At 50.5% G+C, this 20,309-nt stretch overlaps 2 protein-coding genes and 1 long non-coding RNA gene across 7 annotated transcripts in view; 1 reads left to right on the top strand and 2 right to left on the bottom strand.

Moving 5' to 3' along the window:
• The window catches only part of LOC309644681, a 236,613-nt gene that overhangs the window by 12,656 nt on the left and 203,648 nt on the right, over positions 1-20,309 (top strand). The gene's annotated exons all lie outside the window — the stretch shown is intronic.
• Positions 4,161-6,113, bottom strand: MRPS26 (mitochondrial ribosomal protein S26). 2 transcript variants are annotated; one of them, XM_082428555.1, is made up of 4 exons: positions 5,834-6,113; positions 5,593-5,739; positions 5,375-5,505; positions 4,161-4,655 (listed from the first exon to the last, which is right to left on the bottom strand). In XM_082428555.1, the coding sequence occupies exons 1-4, from the start codon at positions 6,043-6,045 to the stop codon at positions 4,516-4,518; spliced, it is 630 nt and encodes a 209-aa protein (XP_082284681.1). In that variant the 5' UTR covers positions 6,046-6,113; the 3' UTR covers positions 4,161-4,515. The 2 variants fall into 2 exon arrangements, with proteins under 2 accessions (XP_082284681.1, XP_082284682.1); XM_082428556.1 differs by having other exon boundaries at positions 4,161-4,661; positions 5,382-5,505; positions 5,834-6,107.
• Positions 13,143-20,309, bottom strand: part of PTPRA (protein tyrosine phosphatase receptor type A) — a 186,121-nt gene continuing 178,954 nt past the window's right edge. For all 4 annotated transcript variants that reach the window (XM_082428497.1, XM_082428498.1, XM_082428499.1 and 1 more), the window contains 4 exons: positions 19,310-19,435; positions 19,079-19,230; positions 14,096-14,231; positions 13,143-13,442 (listed from right to left, as the gene is read on the bottom strand). In XM_082428497.1, the coding sequence (XP_082284623.1) occupies positions 13,368-13,442; positions 14,096-14,231; positions 19,079-19,230; positions 19,310-19,435 (489 nt within the window). In that variant the 3' untranslated portion in view covers positions 13,143-13,367. The remainder of the gene's footprint in view (positions 13,443-14,095; positions 14,232-19,078; positions 19,231-19,309; positions 19,436-20,309) is intronic.

Here is a 20,309-nt window from a genome sequence, read left to right as displayed (position 1 = left end):
TTGTCTATTATTAAAAGTTAGAATTAAACTATATGTTTTTAGACAAAACTATATTTGAAAGTATCACATTTTTCAGATTAAAAAACAAGCTAGTGATATGCTGTTTGTTGCTATTGATAATTTTTGCAGAATTTCAGAAAGTATGAATCCCTGATTGCCAAAATATATGACTGTCTCAAATTTCATTTCGCCTTATTTTAAAGAAGTCCCCATAAAACAATTCTGCCTATACCATTCTAAATACTGTAAGTTGTGAGAAACAGTGCTTCTAAAAAAATTGGTTTGTACCAGTTATTCATCCATAGCTCTCAGATCCACAGGGGGCTGGAGGCCTGCACACATTTCCCAGCCTTCCTTGCCAGCTGTCTTCCATTATGACAGTAACATAGGAGTGACTGACAAAAGATTTGTTTTTAAAGCCAGAGGAAGGGCAAATCCACATTTCCCCTCAGCTTCTGGTACTTCTGGCAGCTGCAGCAGCAGTGGAGGTGGTTAAGTGTGGCTCCTGGGTTCCTTCCTGCACAGGCACTGCAGTTCCAGCAGCAGCAGCAACGGGTCAGCCAGCACCAGCACTTGTGGGCTTGGCTCTGGCAGTGACAGGCAAAGGTGCAATAGTCATGGTTGACGTTTATACCTCAGTTATGGGTTTCCCAGACACAAAGTCCCACTCTCAGACCATTTTCTCCTGCATGAGCCAGCATTAAAAAAATGAGTGTGAACATAACATTTCCCTCAGCGAGGGAAAATGCCCAAAGAATGGTGGAAGATTATTAGATATCAGTGACCCACAGAGCCACTGTAGAGTACTGGTGAGGGTGGGGCTTATGCAGCTCTGCCTTTCTTTATGTCACTTTATTGGGCCCCGTGGCAGTATGGTGTTCTTCCTTACATGTTCTTGATCTCAAGGCTTTGTAAACTGCACTATGAATTTACCCAGACATGGATGTTCACATTCATGGCTTATGCATTTACCTGCACTGAGGAAATAATCATCGAAGCACCCCTCAGGAGAAATGCCTGTTTGTCTCAGGATTTGGGATTGCAAATATCGCTTTTGATTTCCTATCTGGGAAGGAAAAAGAGTTCCAAGCTTGACTCTTCCTGCCAGAATTCAGAATTGCCCTCATTTTAGCAGTCAACTAGGCTTGCTTCCTAGGTATCCATTTCACTTCTGTACTTGTGTCAGGAAAATAACCACAGGGTTAAGTTCAGGGGGAAATTTCCCAAAGATTTCAGGGAACATTGGATACACACAGAAAATTTAAAGTATACTGCAAAAATATGGGGAATGACTTCAGGCTTACTGAGGTCTAGGTGGTCTCCTTGACGGAACAGACAGAGGCACCCGGCACCCATTCACGTGGCAAATACATTCTTTTCTGTCCACCTGGACTACTACTAGCAGTATGCCTTGCCCTGGCAGCAGTATATCACCACAACCCAGCCCAAGAGGTGAATAACTCTGCACAGTCCAATCCTAAAGACCCTGACCACCCACCCCAAGGACATCATGGTGGCCCACTTCGCTGATGTCATGCTGCTTTTCCTAGAGAACTGGAAGTGGCAAGAATCCTGCGTGTTTTGGTAAAACACCTATGCTTTTTTCTTCTGGCCATACCACGAGGCTTGCAGGGGCTTGCAGGATCTTAGCTGCCCAACCAGGGATTGAACCTGTGCCACAGCAGTGAAAGTGCCGAGTCCTAACCACTGGACCACCACGGAACTTCCCAAAACACCTATGCTTGACTGGGGACATAAATCCTGGGAAAAAAGTGCTCACTCAACCAAGTTCTTGGGGGTCAGCATACCTCTCCCAACAAGTGAAACACAAATTCTACTTGTCCCCATCCTCTCTACCCTATTGTACACAAAGCACGGTAGGCCTCTTCAAATTTTGGTGAAAGCATTTACATTTGGGTATTGTGCTCCAAATGCATTTATTGGGTAGCCCTCAAATCTACTACTAAGTGGGGCCTTGAGCAAGAGAAGATTCTCTCTAGGAGGTACAAGCTCACGTTGTCTGTAGCAGATCCAAACCGTATTTGGAACTTGAGGTAAGAATCAGAAGAGACCCTGGTGTTTCTGAGCAAGACTGCCCATCAGGTTAACTATTAGGGTTCTACTGGAGATTAGGCATTCTTCCATGGGACACCACGTAACTCTGCAACCTGGACTGGGTATGATCTGACAGCTTACGTGTGCACCTAGCAGCACTTTACAATCCATTAAATGCAGGTACAGATGACATTAGGCTTGAATTAACCCTGAAGTTACTAAACTGCCTATTTGTGCCAAAACCAGTAAGATGGCTGTGGGTGGAGAACAAAAATGTTCATGCTTGGCTTACAGGTAGCTCTGCATGACATGCTGCTATCAGCAATGAATGCTAAGGAATTATAGCCCCATGCAGGACACCAGTGAAGGAAAAACAGCCCAAAGACAGAGTTTCAAGAAGGTATGACACTGTCTCCTGTACCTGAAGACAGATGGCTTGTCTGGATCCTGATAGAGGAGCAGGGACTTCCCCAAGCAGGCTCAATGTCCCATGTGAAAGCTCACCAAAGTCTTCCTCTGCAGGGGACCAGATGGCCCACTCCTCACCATAACAAAGCCCAAGGCTGTGGGCATAATCCATGGCCCACAATGTGTGCCCATCAGCTCTCACCCTAGAAATTACGCTGAGCACCTGAAATCCAGGACTCCACTGTGCTGTGCCTGGGCTCAGTGCCAGGGAAGAGCTATTACCAGCCTGAGGAGGGAGGCCATTGCCCTCAGGGATGCAATACCCTGATGGGGACTGTGTCCTAGGCACTATGATAATCATGGCCCTTTGCTTGCATCTCTATTACCTGCTTCCCTACCTGAACATGAGGGATTGCCCATATTCCCTAAAAGGTTTTCATTTCTTGAGGGTCTCAGGTCCTATCTACAACATGGGAATTAGGGAAAGAAGCAAGGATTCTGTTTTGTTTTTTCCTCTGGTGGTATCTAGGCAAAGTTCAGTGAATGGTGGCAAAGGGACATAAGCTCTGGCTCAGAGAAACATGTCTCTTCCTCACCCTGGATGTTCTTGGAGGGCCTGCACCTGAGTAGGGGCTGTGGATCTGTATGCTCACTTATTCAACCTCGTGAACTTTATTTTATTTTAATATTTATTTATTTAGGCTGCACCGGGTCTTCGTTGAGGCCTGCGGGATCCTTTAGTTGTGGCATGCGGACTCTTAGCTATGGCATGCATGCAGGATCTAGATTCCCAACCAGGGATTGAACCCGGGCCCCCTCCATTGGGAGCACAGAGTTTTACCCACTGGACCACCAGGGAAGTCCCCAACCTTGTGAACTTTAATCACAAGTATTTCTGGTTTGCTCCAAGTGCTTGACAAGCCACACTGACCTTATAAAGGTCAATCAAGCCTCTGCCAGCACCAATCTGGTGTGTGGTCCAACGAAGCTGGCACTGCCAGGGTAAATGTGGGTCACCGAGGCCAAGGGTGGAGAGGGCCACCAGAAGAAATGGGGTCTTGTTGCCTTCTGTGTCTTGGGGACACCAGACCCTGGCCAGCAAAACTCAGGGTCAAGCAGAAGCAGGTCTTTGGCCAATGGCTACTTTGTGGCTCAGTTACTCGGCGATACCTGCTCCTTGCTGGAGCCTGAAAGCCCTAGATCAGGGGTCAACAAACTTTTTCTGTAAGAAGTCATATAGGACTTCCCTGGTGGTCCAGTGGTTAAGAGTCTGCACTTCCACTGCAGGAGGCACAGGTCTGATCCCTGGTAGGGGAAGTTCTGCATGCCGCATGGTGCGGCCCTCCAAAAAAAAAAAAGTCATATATTGGGGGGGGGGCAGCTAAATTAGGAGTTTGGGATTAAAATATACACATTACTATATATAAAACAGATAACCAGCAAGGGCCTACTGTACAGCACAGGGAACTATATTATCTTGTAATAACCTATAATGGAAAGGAATCTAAAAAAAGATGTATATGTATAACTGAATCACTCTGCTGTACACCTGAAACTAACAAAATATTGTAAATCAACTATATTTCAATTTAAAAAGGCACATAACAATATTTTAGACTTTGCAAGTCATAAGGTCTCTGTTGCACCTGCTCATCTCTGCCATTGTAGTGTGAAAGCAGTCAATGAATAGCTGTGGCTGTGTTCCAATACACTTTATTTACAAAAAGAAGCAATAGGTCAGATTTGGCCCAAGGACTGCAACATGCCAACCACTGACCTTGAGGATACTCAGGAGATGACCTGGCTGCCGAGGGGACTATGCTCCTCTGTGAGATGGAAACTTCTAAGGTCTGGTGTTTTGCTAAGAGTTGTACATGGGTGCAGAACAGGGCACTGTGTGTGTGGAGTTTCTGACCAAGTGGTGGGTGCTGAGGCCCAAAAGTGAAGGCTGCACTGGAATACGTAGAGCCTCCTCCTTCATAAGAAACAACTGCTTTATTCCAGATCAGGCCCAATCCCCCCACCCCCACGGTCCCTGGGTGGGCACTGTCCTTACTGGGCCCTCAGGAGCCCTTGTGCTGTGGCCTGACCACCAGCCCCTCTCTGGTGATGGCCCAATTGTAGCTCTTGGGGGAGTCCAACGCTTCTTCCACCCGCGCCTCCAGGTTCTCTCGGGTGATGAAGTTTTTTGCCTCCTCCTATTGGAAGAGAGAAGGCCAGCTGAATGGGAGCCCTCAGAACATGCCTGCTAGCCTTTAGCCCACTGAGGGAGGGGCTCCAGCTCTCCTGTGGGAAAGATGTCTGCAGCCCAGGTCTTCTCTGAGCACCCCGCTGACCTTCCAGTGGAAGAACATCAGGCAGCTTTGCCACATTCAGTTCTCTTAGACAATCCTCCCCTGGACACTTCGGCCAAAACCCAGACACACCAGCTGTGACAATTCACTGGGTGGAATCAGTCTCTCAATATTGCCTAGATCTCTCAATGTCTCTCAAACTGTCCTTCACTTTAACTCAAGCCTCATTCATTCTCGCTGGATCACTTCTAACTGGTCTCCCTGCTTTTAAGTCTCACACCTGCCATCCCAGGCCAAAATGTTTAAACCCTTCGGTGACTTTCCCACCCTCACGGCAAAATATAAACTCCTTGGGGAACGCGGGGGCCAGTCTCACAGACAGCGGCTAGCCACGTGAACACTGCAGTGTCAACTCTCACCTCCGGGTCTTCACGCCTGACAGGCACTCTCCCTGCACGCCTCCTCTTCCAAATCCTCACTTGCTAACCCCGTGTCAAGACTCAAGGCTACTCTCTTCCCTCTGCATGTAGCCGGGCCCCACCTCCCCCACCTGGCTGCGCGCAGGACTCGCGGCACCGGCGGAGTTCGCGGCCTGCAGCCCCACCCTCTGGAGACACGGCCCACCTGCAGCTGCAGCACCTCACGCTCCTTGAGCTGCGCCCAAGCCTGCGCCTCTCGGGCCTGCCGGGCCTCCTCCTCCGCCTGCCGCCGCTCCTGCTCCCGCGCCTCCTGCCGCAGCCTGGCCATCCTGGGAGGAGTGAGAGGCCGAGGTTGAGCGTGGCTGGGTGTCTCCGGGCCGGCAAGGCGGCCCCGCCCCGCCTCCCGCCCCACTCACCGCAGCTCGCCCAGCCGCTGGTTCTCCGCCTGGTTCCAGGCCATCAGCTCGCGGTGCTCAGCGGCGTCCTCCAGTGCCTTGCGCTCTGCCAGGACCCCGGCCCGGGCCTCGTGCACCTTCTTGCGCACCTCGGACACGAACTCCAGCCTGGACGGAGACGCGCCCAAGGTCGGCACTCTCTTCGCCCGCCCGCCCTAACACACACGCCGGACGGCACCGCCTCCCCCTCCGTCACACACACCTGAGGGCGCGCACCGTCTGGCGGTACTGACGGTAACGCTCCGTCAGCACGAAGAATTCCGCAGGATCCACAGCGGGGGGGGTCGCCACGCGCCCGACCTTGGACTTGGCCGGCGGGTCGTGGCGGGTCTTGCGGCAGCGCACGGGGAGCAGAAACGGGGCTGGGGGCCGGCCCATGGGCCGCGCGCCCCGGGCGCTCAGCGTGCGAAGCATGGCCAGACCGCCCAGCGTCCGGCACGCCGCAGGGCATTACGGGGGCCCGGAAGTGGCCGCGGGGCATCACGGGACGCGTAGTCCGCGGGCTCCGCCCCCACCCTCTGTTGCCCGCTGACATTTGCGTCCGCCCCCGCCCCCCGGAACCTGGCTGTGTCCTCTCTGCGGGGCCGGGTTCCGGCCTGCATCCCTCCAGCCCCCACCCGGGGAAGGGTCTCAGTGGAGAGAGAGGGGACAAGGGATGCAACAACTTCAGGGACCTCACACCTTTACTGGAGGGCAGCGGGGCGCGGCGCTCGGGGTCGGGTCTGCGGGAGGAGGGGGCGATCATTCCCCCGGACGCTCTGGTCACCTGACCGCCGAGCTGCGGCCTTACCCTCCCCCTCCTCTTCCCTCGCCTACCGGCTTGGCCTCGCTGCGCAGGATTGGCCGACGGCCGGTGTTGCGGCTCCCACGTCCTGCGGACGCCCGCTAGCCTCCTAGAAGACCCAGCCTGCGGGTTCTCTAGCTCATTGTGCTAACGGGCGTTGCCCATCTGATATCTAAAAACCGGAGCTCACACCGACTGAAATTAGGCGATAAGGTCTTGCCTTATAGGAATTTACGCTTTCTCCTTTAGTTATCGTGCTCCCATGGTGCACTTTAAAATACAATTTGCAAAATAATAAACCATCTCCCTACACCTATCTTCTGCTATTGGCCTTGGGGAGCTCTGCAATCACTGAGTCATTCCCAGTGCACGTATCAATGACCACCTGGTTATCGGGGCCGTACTGCTGAGTGTGAGGTCGCACCCCTCACCTCTTTCCACTGGCTGTGGGCCTGCCCACCTTGAGCCACATTGGCTTCACTTGGCTGTCTAGAAGCCTAGGGGACTTCACAGCCGCCACTGTCTTATTTATGGAAGTTTCTAGTACCTCCTTCTAGTCCACTAGTGACTTCTAATCTTTTACTTTAATCGAACATAGTATTTCATCATAAATTGTCTAGGATTGGGGCTTCCCTGGTGGCGCAGTGGTTAAGAATCCGCCTGCCAGTGCAGGGGACACGGGTTCGAGCCCTGGTCCGGGAAGATCCCACATGCTGCGGAGCAGCTAAGCCCGCGAGCCACAACTACTGAGCCTGCGCTCTAGAGCCCGCGAGCCACAACTACTGAGCCCATGTGCCACAACTACTGAGGCCCGTGCGCCTAGAGCCTGTGCTCCGCAACGAGAAGCCACCACAGTGAGAAGCCTGCGCACTGCAATGAAGAGTAGCCCCCCTTCGCCGCAACTAGAGAAATCCCGCACACAGCAAAAAAGACCCAAGGCAGCCAAAAATAAATAAATAACTCAGTGGTGTATCATTCTCCCTCACCCCCAGCCAGTTCTTAGCTGGCCCCTAGTGGCCAACGCTGGGGGCCTTTCACTCTACTTACCAGCAGTGTCTGCACCAGGTGCTGCTTCCTGCAGAGGAGCCACCGGGCCATGGTCCTACTTTCCCTGGGCACACTGTCCTTATGGGGAGCCAGAACATCGCTTGGGAGGCTGGGGACAATTTGGTCTGGGCTGTGAGCTGCAGTGCCCAGAACCCTTCCTTAGAAGGGAACTGAGGCTGCAGCCTGCCCTCCCCACCTCCACCCAAGGCTTGAGGTAGATGAAAGAGCCCCAGCCAGCACCTTCTTCTTCTCACTTAGGCTGGGGAGACCCTTCAACTCACCTGGGGGCCCAGGAGTATGTTGGGGGTCATGGAGTGAGCTGGAGGCTTGCTTTCCTTCAGGGTGCCAGCTGTGGGACCAGTGCTGAGCCTTCGAGGGTTCAGGGTGGGTGGTCAGCAGCAGCACCAGGAGGCCTAGCCCAAAGCTGGCCATGGCAGGGCTGCTCCCAGGGACAGTGGACAGCACTCAAGGAGTGCTCCCATCCGTACCCCCTTCCTCTTCCTCCGGGGTCCCCTTGGACAACTGGCGTTGCAGGGGCAGCTTCAGTGTCTCCTCGTGTTCTTCTCTCTTCTGCTATTGCTCCTTATACCAGGACTACAGGGGTCTGGACCCTGAGGGCTCCTGGCAACTAGCCACCTCCCAGAACCCCTGGGGCACAGAGGCTCCCCGCTTTGCCAGTTGAGGGCCTTCCCCAGTAGGGCAGGACTACCCTTTCTTCCCTCAGGGATCCCAGAAGTGAGAGAAGGTTGGAGAGGGGAACAGAGGAGTTGTTCAAGAGACAGGCAGCAGTGTGGGGGCATCTGGGGCACCCAGTGCTGGGGGATGTTATTGGCAGGCCCTCAGCTCCTTTTCCCTGTGGGTTGCTATCTCTCTTCCATGGCAGTTGGGGATGTGGAATGGATGTGTGGTGGTTACAGGGGCAAGGGTTTCTACCCCTTGTCCCTCCCACGCTAGGGGCAGCAGGCACAGGAATAGTGTTGTTGGGGAGAGATGAGGGAAAGGGGGCTTTTCTGGGCATGGGTCAGGGGTAGAGGGACTTGGGAGGGGGAAGAGGAGCAGTGTACCATGCACCCAGAATAGAGCTCCATCCCGGAGCCCCAGCCCTGGGGAGGGCAGCCTTTTCACTCACTGAGGGAGAGCTGTGGATGAAGTGGCTCCTTTGAGGTGGCTCCTCCAGGCAGCAGTGGAACCCAGGCAGCCAGACCCAAGATTTATTGCTCAGGTAGTTCCACCCACTGCTCTGGGCCCACAGACTCCAATGATGTCTCAAAGAGGGGACGGGTGGCAGCTCGCCACCAACTCTCTTCCCTTCCCAGTGTATGTTCAGCTGCTGGTCCTGGGGTCACCAGACAGATGCCTCCTTCTTCCATCTTCCCAGGGATCTGAAGTCACAGGACTCCTGCTTCAGCCTGGCCTATGCCCCTGAAGTCTCATCTAGCCACTTCCCTAGCTGCATTCTCAAGCTCCTGCCCTTAGGTCTAGAAAGCCCTCACAGCCCTCTCTGACACAGCAAATTATGGCCCTAAGAGAGGCAATGCCTGGGGTCTCCCTGAGTCCCACCCAGCTCAGGGCTTTCTCTGGTAAAAAAGTGGGGGCCTAAGAGTGAGGAGCCCAGCAGCCTGTTAAGAAGTCTGGGGAGAGCTATGACCACTCTTCCTGAGGGCTTGTTTGCCCACTTGTAAAATGGGTTGGGTGGGATGGTCCTCATCCACACACCTGGGCACCAGGACTGGGTCACTCCAGGTGGAAGTAGGTTTGGGTGGGGCATAGCTACCCCACAGGTGGCCTCTCTCTCCTCCAAGCAGGTCCCTGACACGGGGCCCAGTTAAGGGGGCAGTGCAGCCTTTGTGGGCCTATCCAAAGGTAGTAGGAATAATTTTGTCCCTCAAGGTTCCAACCCCTCCTCATCCTGTACTTGGCCCAGGACCATTCATGGATTTGGGCACAGCCCCTGGAATGCCAGAAACGGCTCCTGCCTTAGTCTGCATCAGCTCAGCTTTCCGCTGCCAGCCACCAGCCTCTGGGGGGCAGAGGCCAACTTATAGGGTTAGCCAATCTCCGCCTTTGGACAGCAATTTGAACAGCAAGTGCAAGGGCAGGGTCAGGCTGGGCATCGCAGTGGCTGGTCACTGGGAGAGCAGGTGTGTCAAATTCTGTGGCAGAGATGGGGGAGATGACATCATGGGCACCTCGACTTCAGCTGCCCAGGCAGAAGGGCATGGGTGAATTTCCAAACTGACTTACCTGAAATGAATATTTGGACCGTATGATCAGTTAAACTGTTTTGGGAAACAGATTTTGTCCCTTTATGTATTGGTTAACCAAGTAAATTTTAGGAAAACATTTGCTTTGTGGTTTAGTGAAAACAGTTCTTTGAGTTCAGTAAACTAGCTTAGTTCTGGTTTGGGTTTACAGAATGTTTTATTCAAAGGCCCTGGTGTTTATTTTAAAAAAGGAATGGGGTGCCTTTATTTTTTCTGTAATTTGATTGTGGTTTTTCCTGAAAAATCCAAACAAGAACAAGCTTCCCAGGGGAAAGCTTCCCTTTCTTTCTGGCCACATACTTCGCCTTTCAGGAATATTTGCTTTCTCCTTCCAGATTATAAACTCTGGAATTCATCCTTGTATCCCTCTCAGCAGGACACAGAAAGCCATTTGTTCACCACTGAGCTCTAGCTCACACTCAGCCCTGAGGCCACATTATTCCAGTCTGGGGGCTGCTGTAATCAGTTGGGAAAGCAGAGGTTTTGAGTTGAATGCTCAGGTGCTGTAGGAGCACAGAGGGGCACACCCCCTGAGCAGGTGGTCTGGGTGAAGGATGGAGAGTTAGCTAGTCTCAGCAATAGGGCTGCAGTGGGTGCTCTAGGGTAAAAGACAAAATGGAGAAGAGCTAACACAAGAACTACGGGGGCATCTGTGGGGGGAGCAGGCCTGTGGGTTTGGTGCTCAGTGGGAGTAGGGCTGGGACGGGGTGGGTGGGGGCAGAGAATGCTGGAGGCTGAGAACAAAAGGGCAGTGGGCTTTGGCGACTGGGCAAACCGCTGGGTGTGCAGAGCCCGAGACTGGTGCCTCTGGGCCACCCTGTGGAATCACAGTAGGAAGCGGGGTGTGTGGACCAGGAGCTCAGGGCTGGAGGAGGGTTGAGGGTCCACACCACACAGACTGCAGGAATGCCTGACCTCTGAGGAAGGGGGCTGTGGAGGAAAAGCTACAGAGTGAGGATAAAAGTCAGGAGGCAGTCATTACACCAAGCGGGGTGCTAGTGGACAGGGAGACAGTGGATCCCTGGGGCTCAGCACTGAGGATGAAAGGGTAAGGAAGGAATATGCGGGAATGGAAGAATTTAGGCATGGGGGAAGTGCTTGCTTTTTCTTCTTTTAAATGAAAGACAAGCATATTGGGCAGGTGGGGGTAGAGGATGAAGGAAAACCCAGGACAGAGACAATTTGATGAAGTGAGGTCTCTGCAAGTGTGGCAGGCCCCAGAAGTTTGGGTGTGCAGTGGGCACAGTCACAGCTGACTGGCTGAGGAGTGGGCACTAGATGAAGCAATCTCCTCTGCCCTTCCCACACAATTGTGCCATGTGAGCCTCAATACACTTCCCTTTGAGCCTGTCGGGTTTATGTCTCCTGACACCATGTGAGCTCTGAATAATACAGGAAAAGAAAGAGGTGAAGAGGGATGAGCCATACCTATAAGCTGAGGGAGAGAAGGAAGCAAAGAGCTGGGATAATTCCTGCTTGAAGATGTCTGTTTAGCAACCAGGGGATATGTTCGTTGCATGGCTTGCTGACCCACGGCTTGCCCTCCTCCATCTGCCTGGACATGGTTACACAGAGGCACCAATAGGTAGCTTGCAAAGAGACAGGGTTTCCTTCCCAAGCATGGCACCCCTCACCAGAAATTCTTTAGATTCTGTCTTTGCTTAATTTATCCATGCTTCTTTTAAACCTCCTGACTTTTGAGTTTATCGCCCCTTACAGTTCCTTGGTTCCTACAGAAGGACCAGAGTACACCTACTGACTTACACGACTTCACCCCCTGCAACCTTCCAGAAGGTGGTCTGTCGTGGCGCCTGGGCTTCGTGCATACACCCTGAATATGTGGTGCAGAACGTGGCTTCTATCTTGGAGCCACTGCGTCTTTGCTTGCCTGGAATCTGAGGCCCTCTGTAATGCTGCTCCGCTGATCTTTCCTCCTTTTGCTCATCTAAACTTCCAATATCCCGCAGGTCCAGTTCAAGTCCTACCTCCTCCAGCAAGCATGGCAGCGGTGATCTCTGTGCATGCCTCCATGGGCCAGATGGGGGTGCCACCTCTCACTCCTGGCAGCCCCGAGGTGCCCCTGGCCCCTGATCCTTAAGAAAGGCCCCGAGGGCTGCAAGGTTCTCTCAGCCCTGCACTGACAGTCATGGCAACCGGTTTCCTCTCCTGTTCCTGTGTTGGGCTGATCATGAAGAAAGGAGGCCATGAACAGACACACCCTCCCAGCTGTGCCCTCAACTAAAGACCACATTTCCCAGCACCCTTTGTAGCTCAGTGTGGTCTTATGACTAGGTTTTAGCCAATGGGGTATGAGTGGAAGTGAAAAGTGCAACTTTTGCTTCATGTCTTTAAAAATGAAATTGTTTGCCCAAGCTCTTTTTGCTTCTCCATGGGAAAAGACAGTGACCTCAACCATGAGGATGAGAACAACATCCTAAGGGACACTGGGACCATGAGATGGAGGATACTGGGTCTCTGGACTGGGTAGACTGTTAACATGAAAAATAAATGAACATCCACCTTATTTAAGACACTCTGTCTAACATGTTAGGCTCAATTTCGAGTTGGGATCTAAGACTCCCACCATCCTGGCCTCTGGATCTGAGGCACTTCCACATAAAAGTCCTGGAAATGAGGACAGATATGAAAGGAAATGGAAGCGGTTTAACACAATAAGTGTAGATATAAACACTTGCTCTGGACAGAGCGACATGATCCAGATAGTTTTGCAGCAAAGCACCAAGGACTGGAGAGGTCAAATTGACTCAAAGCCAAAAGCCAAGCCACCCCTCTCTCCTCCATGCCTCTGTACTTAGGGAAGCAGTGAGGACCCTGGCCATCTTCCCCAGGGAGCAAGGCTGGCTAGGACCACTGCACCAAAGATATGCTGGGAGTGAAAGAAGGGTCCTGATAACTACCTAAGAGCTAGAGGGGCTGTGTTTGTTGGAAAGAAGGAGCCAGGGAGACTGTGCCCTCTCTGCAGCCAGCTAAGACAGAACAGTAACGGCAGGGACGGGAGTGGCCCAGGAGAACCCCAGCCCTGGTATGACTGCCCCACCCCAGACAAAGGGAGAGACGTTTCCTCAGGGAGTCAAAGCTTTTATTACCTGATAATCCCTAGTGTGGTGCCAGAGATACCACTCTGGTCCCTCTACTCGCCATGGTGGGATGTAGGCGGTACGAGAAGGTGGGCAAGGGTGGAAAGGGGAGAGATTATTTACAGAGCAGGGAGGGGAGAGCGGTCTTAACTGGGGGCACTGGGACAACCAATTTCCTCAAGAGCTCTGATAACTTTGTGCTTTTTTTCTTAGTTAATGCCTAGCTACCTGGAATGAGTTTTGTGTTTCTTCTTTAGGAAAAGATGTATAAACCAAAGAACAATAGAGCCCAATTTCCAGGCAGAGGATTTCATGATATCAATCCAAACATCACACTATTTAATTCCCCAATAAAACATTGGAAAAAGGACTATCAGTACTAACACATTTACATATAAAATCTCCACCTAACAGGTAATAGAAGCCTATGTACCAATTTCTAAAACAGTTGTAAGATATATACACAATTTTGGGTATATTAACAAAACAGAATATTACAAAATATTAAAGGCAATTCTCCTGTCCACGGGGCCTCATCGCTTCTCACTTGAAGTTGGCATAATCTGAGAACGCATCAATATATTCCTGCACCACCTTGTAGCAGAACTCATACTGTTCCTGCAGAGTGAAAGGTGGGGGAAAAGGCCAGGGTAGTTACTGAAGAGAAAAATGTACCTGCAGCTCCTGACAAACCCATTTTTAAAAAAATGGAAAATTAAGAGGAAATGAATGTTTTTGGATTTCCACCTGAGCCCTGAGCTGCCTGCCAGAGTTCTGACAGCATTCCCCTCTGGGCTGAGTGCAGCTACCTTCTACAGATAGAAGAGACTGGACATGCAGATGGCGGTCCTAGGCCTGCAGAGGTCAGACATGAGCTCATGTCTGTCCACATACTCAGTGGTTACTGGTCATCTAGGCTGTCAGGAGACCTGTTGAAAGGGAGCCTGAGGAGAGGAGGTACTCCTGAGTCTTCCCCACCTTGGACCCATGGAGAAGTAAAGAGCCCCATGGGGCACCTGGGCACCCTCTTCTAGCCTTCACAGAGGCCACTTGCATCTCTTACTGGTGTGGGGCTAGGTTATGCCCCCACTGCTCTCCTGCCTCCCAAAGCTCATTGTTTGTCTGAGGTACCTTGAGGAAGGATGAGTCTGTGGTTACACAGTCTTCTGACTATCAGATGGGCCCCTCAAAAGAGCCTCCCCCCTGAGGTGGCTTTGGCAGAGGAGCTGCAGATGGTGTGGTGGCATGGATAAACATGCAGGGCAGCATACCAGTGTCTGGACCATGTGTGGCCTCTGCAGCCGCAGGCTCTTGACGGTCTGGAAGACATCCAAAATCCCCTCTGCTTTCACCCGTTCCAGGACTGTGCTTAGGGCACAGAAGGTCCCTGTCCGTCCTGCCCCCGCACTGTAACAAAGCAGATACACTTATCACATCTGCAATGGCTCCCTGTGCCAAGGAGGCGAGTGACAGTGACAATGAGCAGATAAAGGCCGAGGCTGGTGCTCCTGGGAAGGTCAATCATCCAGTGGAACTGCTGGGGGTGGGCACAGGAGCTCACACAGCTCTGGGGAGGTGGGTGCACCCCTGCTGCCCTTCTCGCACGACCCATTCTGCTTGCTGAGGGGCTCACTCGTTGCGCAGTGGTGAAGAACCTCACCCCCACCCCCAGCACTGAGGCTTCGCTGTCCACCTACAAACAAGCCGGGGTTGGGGTGGGGGTGGGGGAATCCCCTGGCAGTCCAGTGGTTAGGACCCCGCACTACCAATGCCAAGGGCACGGGTTCGATCCCTGGTTGAGGAACTAAGATCCCACATGCTGTGTGGCGCAGCCAAAAAACAAACAAACAAAACACACAAAAAACAAAAACAGGCCTGGGGGGCCCTGGCCTGCTGCTCATTCATGTCAAGAGTTCTGGCCCCTTCTTTCCTGCCCCTCTGCACTGGTATATGGTTGCTGATTCTTTTCCATGCTGCTCATTTTCTTCCTAAATCCCAGGAATCCAGACTCTCACCTTGACACGGTCCACCTGTTCAATGTGTCATCACCAGACCCTTACTGAGTGCCTGCTGTGTGGTAGAGACTGCGGCGGGCAGCAGTACCCCCAGACAATAAGATATGCAGTATGAGAAGGAAAAAGAGAACAGCAGTTCTAGGCAGTGTGGGGAGAAGTGCTATTGTGAACAGGGTGGTCAGGGAATGTGAGCAGAGACCCTGAGAAGGTGAGGACAAGGCCCTTGGAAATGAGCATCTCAGGAATGACGCAGGAGTGTGTCTAGGTGCTGAAGCCACTGTAGCTGCATCTGAGGGAGGGAGGGAAGTGGGCGGGGTAAGGTCAGGGCCCTCAGGGAGAAGGCCAGGCCCCCGGTGCACTCCCTGCCTGGCCTGAGCAAGGAGCCCTCAGACATGTCGTACCTTGTGAGCCAGTGTTTGGATTCTGAGTAAAGGAGTGATGTGGTCTGACTGAAGTTTTAGAAGGAGCTCTCATGCTGCTGTGTTGAGAATAAACTACAGGAGGAAGGGTGGGAGCAGGGAAACCAATGAGGCCAGTATAGTTACTGAGGAGAGAGCATGGTGGCTTGGACAGAGGGCCATGGTGGGGGGAGTGATAAACACTTGATTCTGAAATTATTTTGCAGGTAGAACAGATGTACATGTGTGAGAAAAAGAATGGTTCCAGGCTTCTTATCTGAGTTAAGTGAAATACCACTTCTTGATGTGGGGAAGGCTGTGAAACAGCAGGCTGGGAAAGAAAGATCGGGAGTTCTGAAATAACCCTTTAAAACTGAAGAGGCCCAAGTGGAAATGTTGAGTAGGTAACTGGATATATAAATCTGGAGTTTAGGGGAGAGGGTGAACTGGTGATAAAGATTTGGGAGTTGGTATTAAGCCAGGAGATTGGATGAGTTCACCTAGGAGAGTAACTGTCAGTTGACAGAGGTCCAAGGACTTGGCCCTTGACCACAGATGGGGAGGAATTAGCAAAGGAGACAGAGAAGGAACAGCCAATGAGGACAAAAACCCTGGAGAGAAGCTATGCTGAAAGCATTCCACAGAGAACCAAATGACCAACTGTGTCTAATGCTGATGAAAGTCAAGGATAATGAGTTAGGAAGTGATCACTGGACTCAGCAATGTGAGGGTCATAGGCGGCCCTCACAGGGCAGTTGCAAGGGAGTTATGTGGGGGGTTAACTGAAATGGGCTCAACAGAGGCTGGGAAGAGAGGAACTGGAGAGTTAGTATGAACAAATATTTTGAGAAATTTTACAATTAAGGAAAACAGAGAAATAGAGGGTAGCTGGAGGGGAACTGGAGGCAAAAGGTTTTAAAAATATTAAAATGGGAGAAATTATAGCACATTTTTATGAAGATAGTAGGTATCCAGAAGAAAACCTGATGATGTAGGATAGTGAAGTCAGGTCCCTGAAGAGACAAAAGAGGATGGAATTGGTATCCAAGTGGAGGGTGGGTGTGGCAGACTTTAGCTTGACTCCCAAGATCCCTGCCTCCTGGTGTTCACATACTTGTGTGCTTCTCCTCCCCTTGAGTGTGGGCAGGACTTGTGATGTACTTCTAACCAACAGAATGTAGCAAGGGTGATGGAGCGTATACAATTACATGTATGTGATTATGTTACGTGGATCATAATGTCTGTCTTGTAAGAAAATACTCTCTTCTTTGTTGGTTTGGAAGAAGCAAGCACCCATGCTGGGAAGGTCCACCATGTGGCAAGGAACTTCAAAATACAAAATTCCACAAGGAACTGAATGCTACCAACAACCAAGTGAGCTCAGAAGTGGATCCTTCCCCAGTCAAGCCTCAGATGGGACCACAGCCCATCTGGTCAACACCTTGACTGCAGCCTTTTGAGACCCTGAAGCACAGGACTCAGCTAAGATGTGCTCAGATTCCTAACCACAAAGACTGCAAGATAAATGTGTGTTGTTTTGCGATGCTAAGTGTGTGGTAATATTATTACACAGCAATAGAGGACTAATGTAGCTGACTTCAGAGAGAGTTCAGACAACTCATCCACTGAACAGGAGGGATGCAGGGTCCACAGCACTAATGCAGGTAGATGGGGAGCTGTGGTGGTTAAGAGCAAGTGGAAATTCTCTGATCGCTTCTTTTTTCCTAGGCAAATAGAAAACATGGTCATTTCTTAAATATGAGGATGGGAGAGGTATTGGAGGTTTGAGGTTTGAGAGGAGGATGAAATGATCATCCAGGACAAAGGCTGGCAGGCTTTTCTGTAAAGGGCCAAATAGAAAGTATCTTAGGTTTTGTTGGGAAGAGAGACAAAGTCAAGTTACAACTGCACAACTGTGCTTCTTGTGTGCTGAGCAGCAGTGTGAGGTAGTAAGAGTACCACGAATGGTCTCAATACTGCTGCTGGAGCAGGACAGCAGCCACAGATAATATATAAGCGTAGCCGTGTTCCAATAAAACCTTATATATGAACACAAATGTAAATTTCATGTAATTTTCACGTTATGAAATATTCTTCTTTTGATTAAAAAAAAATTTTTTTAAATGTAAACACAAGTCTTACCTTGCAGGCCCCCACAAAACCATGTGGCAGGCAAGCTCTGGCACTGGGCCCTAGTTTGCCTAGCCCTGGTCTAGAACAGTGGGAGATGCAGAAGGACTGCAGGGCAGCACTAATGGCCAACGATGAAGTCATCAGAAACGTAAAATGAGGCTTGTAACATGGTGCTTTTCTTTAGCCATATTCAGCTGCATGGTGCAGGGTAGCTAGAGAATCTGGGGTTTGCCAAGAGAGGGTGACTAAGGGAGAGAGGAGCATGGGAGATTTAAAAGTGTGGGCAAGGAAGTATTTATTTTTGTAGTTCAAGGAATCCTTTTAATTTGCCAATCCAATGGACAAAAAGCCATGTTTTACTGTTTTCATCCCCATTTCTCATATTGCTAATAAGGATTAGCATCTTTTCATGTTTACTGTACATTTGTATTAGATGGTGGACTTTGCCACTTTTTCTTCTTAAAAACATTTTTTCAAATGATTTATTTTTGTACGGGTAATAAATTAGCATAGTTCAAATTTCAAAAAGGTCAGAAACAGTGGAAAGTCTCCTTCCTACTCTACTTCTTCATCCTTTTAGTTTCTTCCTGGGAAACAACCAATGTCATCAGGTCCTTGTGTGTCCTTCCAGAGATAATTTATGCATATACCCACATAAACAAATTCTTTCCCTGTCTCCCACTGCTTTTCTCACTAAGCAATAAACCTAGAGGATTACTGAATACCAGTACACAAACAGATTTCTAATTAATTATCTGAAGCTCTGTAGTATGAGATATATCAGAGCTTACTGAACCAGTCCCCTATTAATACATGTTTAGATTATTTACCATCTTTTTTTCAATTTTTTTTGGCGGTGCCGCATGGCATGCCAGATCTTAGTTCCCCAACCAGGGACTGAACCCGTGCCCCCTGCAGTGGAAGCCCAGAGTCTTAACCACTGGACCGCCAAGGAAGTCCCTACCATCTTTTACTATTATAAACAGTGCTTCAATTCTTGTAATTACATATTTCATTTTGGCCATTTGAAGAACATTTACTGGATACATTTCTAGAAGTTCCTTTGCTCACTTTTCTATCTTCAAAACCAATTTGTAGGAATTTTAAATATATTCTTCCTTCCCTTTTAAAAGAGATTCCCTTCCCCCAATTATAAAAGCAATACAAAGTCAAGGTAAAATTTTTTCTAAAATGCAATCTCATACAATGTGCCCCAAACAAAATCCACCCCCTGCTCCATGGGTCCCCTTGCTATCTTTCTTCTGTCAGTGACACCAGCCATTACCCAGCCTCGAACCTAGGAGACTCCTCTTTTTCACAGCTATGTTTATAGTCTTGCTCATTTTTCTTCTAACTGTTTTCAAAATAGTTGCCCTTTTCTCTTTTCCTGTGTTTCTTAGGGAAACAGGCCTCATTCCCATGTTGCCCAACTGGTCTTCTCCACTGTCAGTGTCCCCTGCTGTTCCCCTTCTGCATCACCTCCCCTGCCCAATATCTTAACATTAGGGACTGCTGTTCCCTAGCACTTAAAGTGTGAAGTTCTTATCATCTGGGCCTGTCCTGGTCATCAAACTTGATTGCCACGTGCTCGCCAACATCCCGCTCTTGTCTGGCTTTCCTCACTGTCTGATACAGGCTCCCATCACACCCCTCTGCCTGCCTCCCATGCCTTTCTCTCTCTTCCCCCTGAGGGTTGGGGTGGGCATACCTGCAGTGCACGGTGATGGGGTGGTTCCCTGACTGCTGCTGCTGCTTCTGCACGGCTGCAATGATGCTGATCATGCCCTTTCCATCACTGGGGATGCCCACTTCAGGCCAGCCATGGAAGTGGAACTGCCGGATCTGCCGGCTCTTGTTCTCCTTTGGAGGAAGGAGGATCAGAGAGGTAGGTGCAACCCTGCTTTCCCTGTGGGGGGAGCCCACCCACCAGGCATCTTACCCTGGTGTTGGTGACCAGGAGGTCTCTGACGGTATAGCTCTCACATTCCTCCTCCTTCTTCAGCTCCACTGTGATGTCTCCATAGGACACCAGTCCATCAGAGGGCCAGTACTGGGCACACTTCTCCTGGGGGACAAATGGGAGAGGTGAGGGGCTCAGAATACCATGTGTGGTAAAAGCAGGGCTGCCCTGTGAGCAGACTGCTCCTCTCAACACAGCCACTTCTTACACCGACACACTTCTTCCCCAAGGTGTCAAAAACTCAGAGGGTCCTTCTACTACTTAACATCACTCCAGTTTAACTTCTGATCCTCAGCAGGACATCCGTATTGAACAACTTAAGTCCACTCATCACTTAACCTTTTGCTATTATTTATAGTCTAATTTGCAACACTGACAGGGTCTGTGAAGAACTCTGACCATCAGCTCATAGCTGCATCTAACACTCAATGGCAGGGTGGAGGGAGAGGAGGAATCAGTGTCTTTGTTCCAATTCCTTTTTCTTTGCTCCTTTGAGGTGTTCCCACATTTGTAGTTACTTATGTATGTCAGACCGCTAACCCAGAAAAACTGAACCCAATTACATTCTCACCCAGCCATGGTGCGTCACCAAAGCCCAGTCCACAGTATGCTTTCATTCCTTTCCTCTTTAACACTTTTTTTTTTTTTAATGTGTAACTTCTATTTTCTGTTTGTTTTAATTAATTTTATTTTTGGCTGCATTGGGTCTTCATTGCGGTGCGTGGGCTTCTCCTGTTGTGGAGCATGGGCTCTAGGTGCAAAGGCTTCAGTAGTAGTGGCACGCAGGCTCAGTAGTTGTGGCTCGCGGGCTCTAGAGGGCAGGCTCAGTAGTTGTGGCGCACGGATCCGGACCAGGGCTTGAACCCGTGTCCCCTGCATTGGCAGGTGGATTCTTAACCACTGCACCACCAGGTAAGTCCCTCCTCTTTAACTCTTTAATCTGCAGTGGCACGTTATAGTTGCTAGCTCTTGTGTTTTT

The sequence above is a fragment of the Balaenoptera physalus genome, assembly GCF_965194825.1.
Source record: "Balaenoptera physalus genome assembly, chromosome: 16".
Lineage (NCBI taxonomy): Eukaryota > Metazoa > Chordata > Mammalia > Artiodactyla > Balaenopteridae > Balaenoptera > Balaenoptera physalus.
The sequence above is the reverse complement of the archived record's forward strand: the minus strand, read 5'-3'. Positions and strand labels throughout refer to the sequence as shown.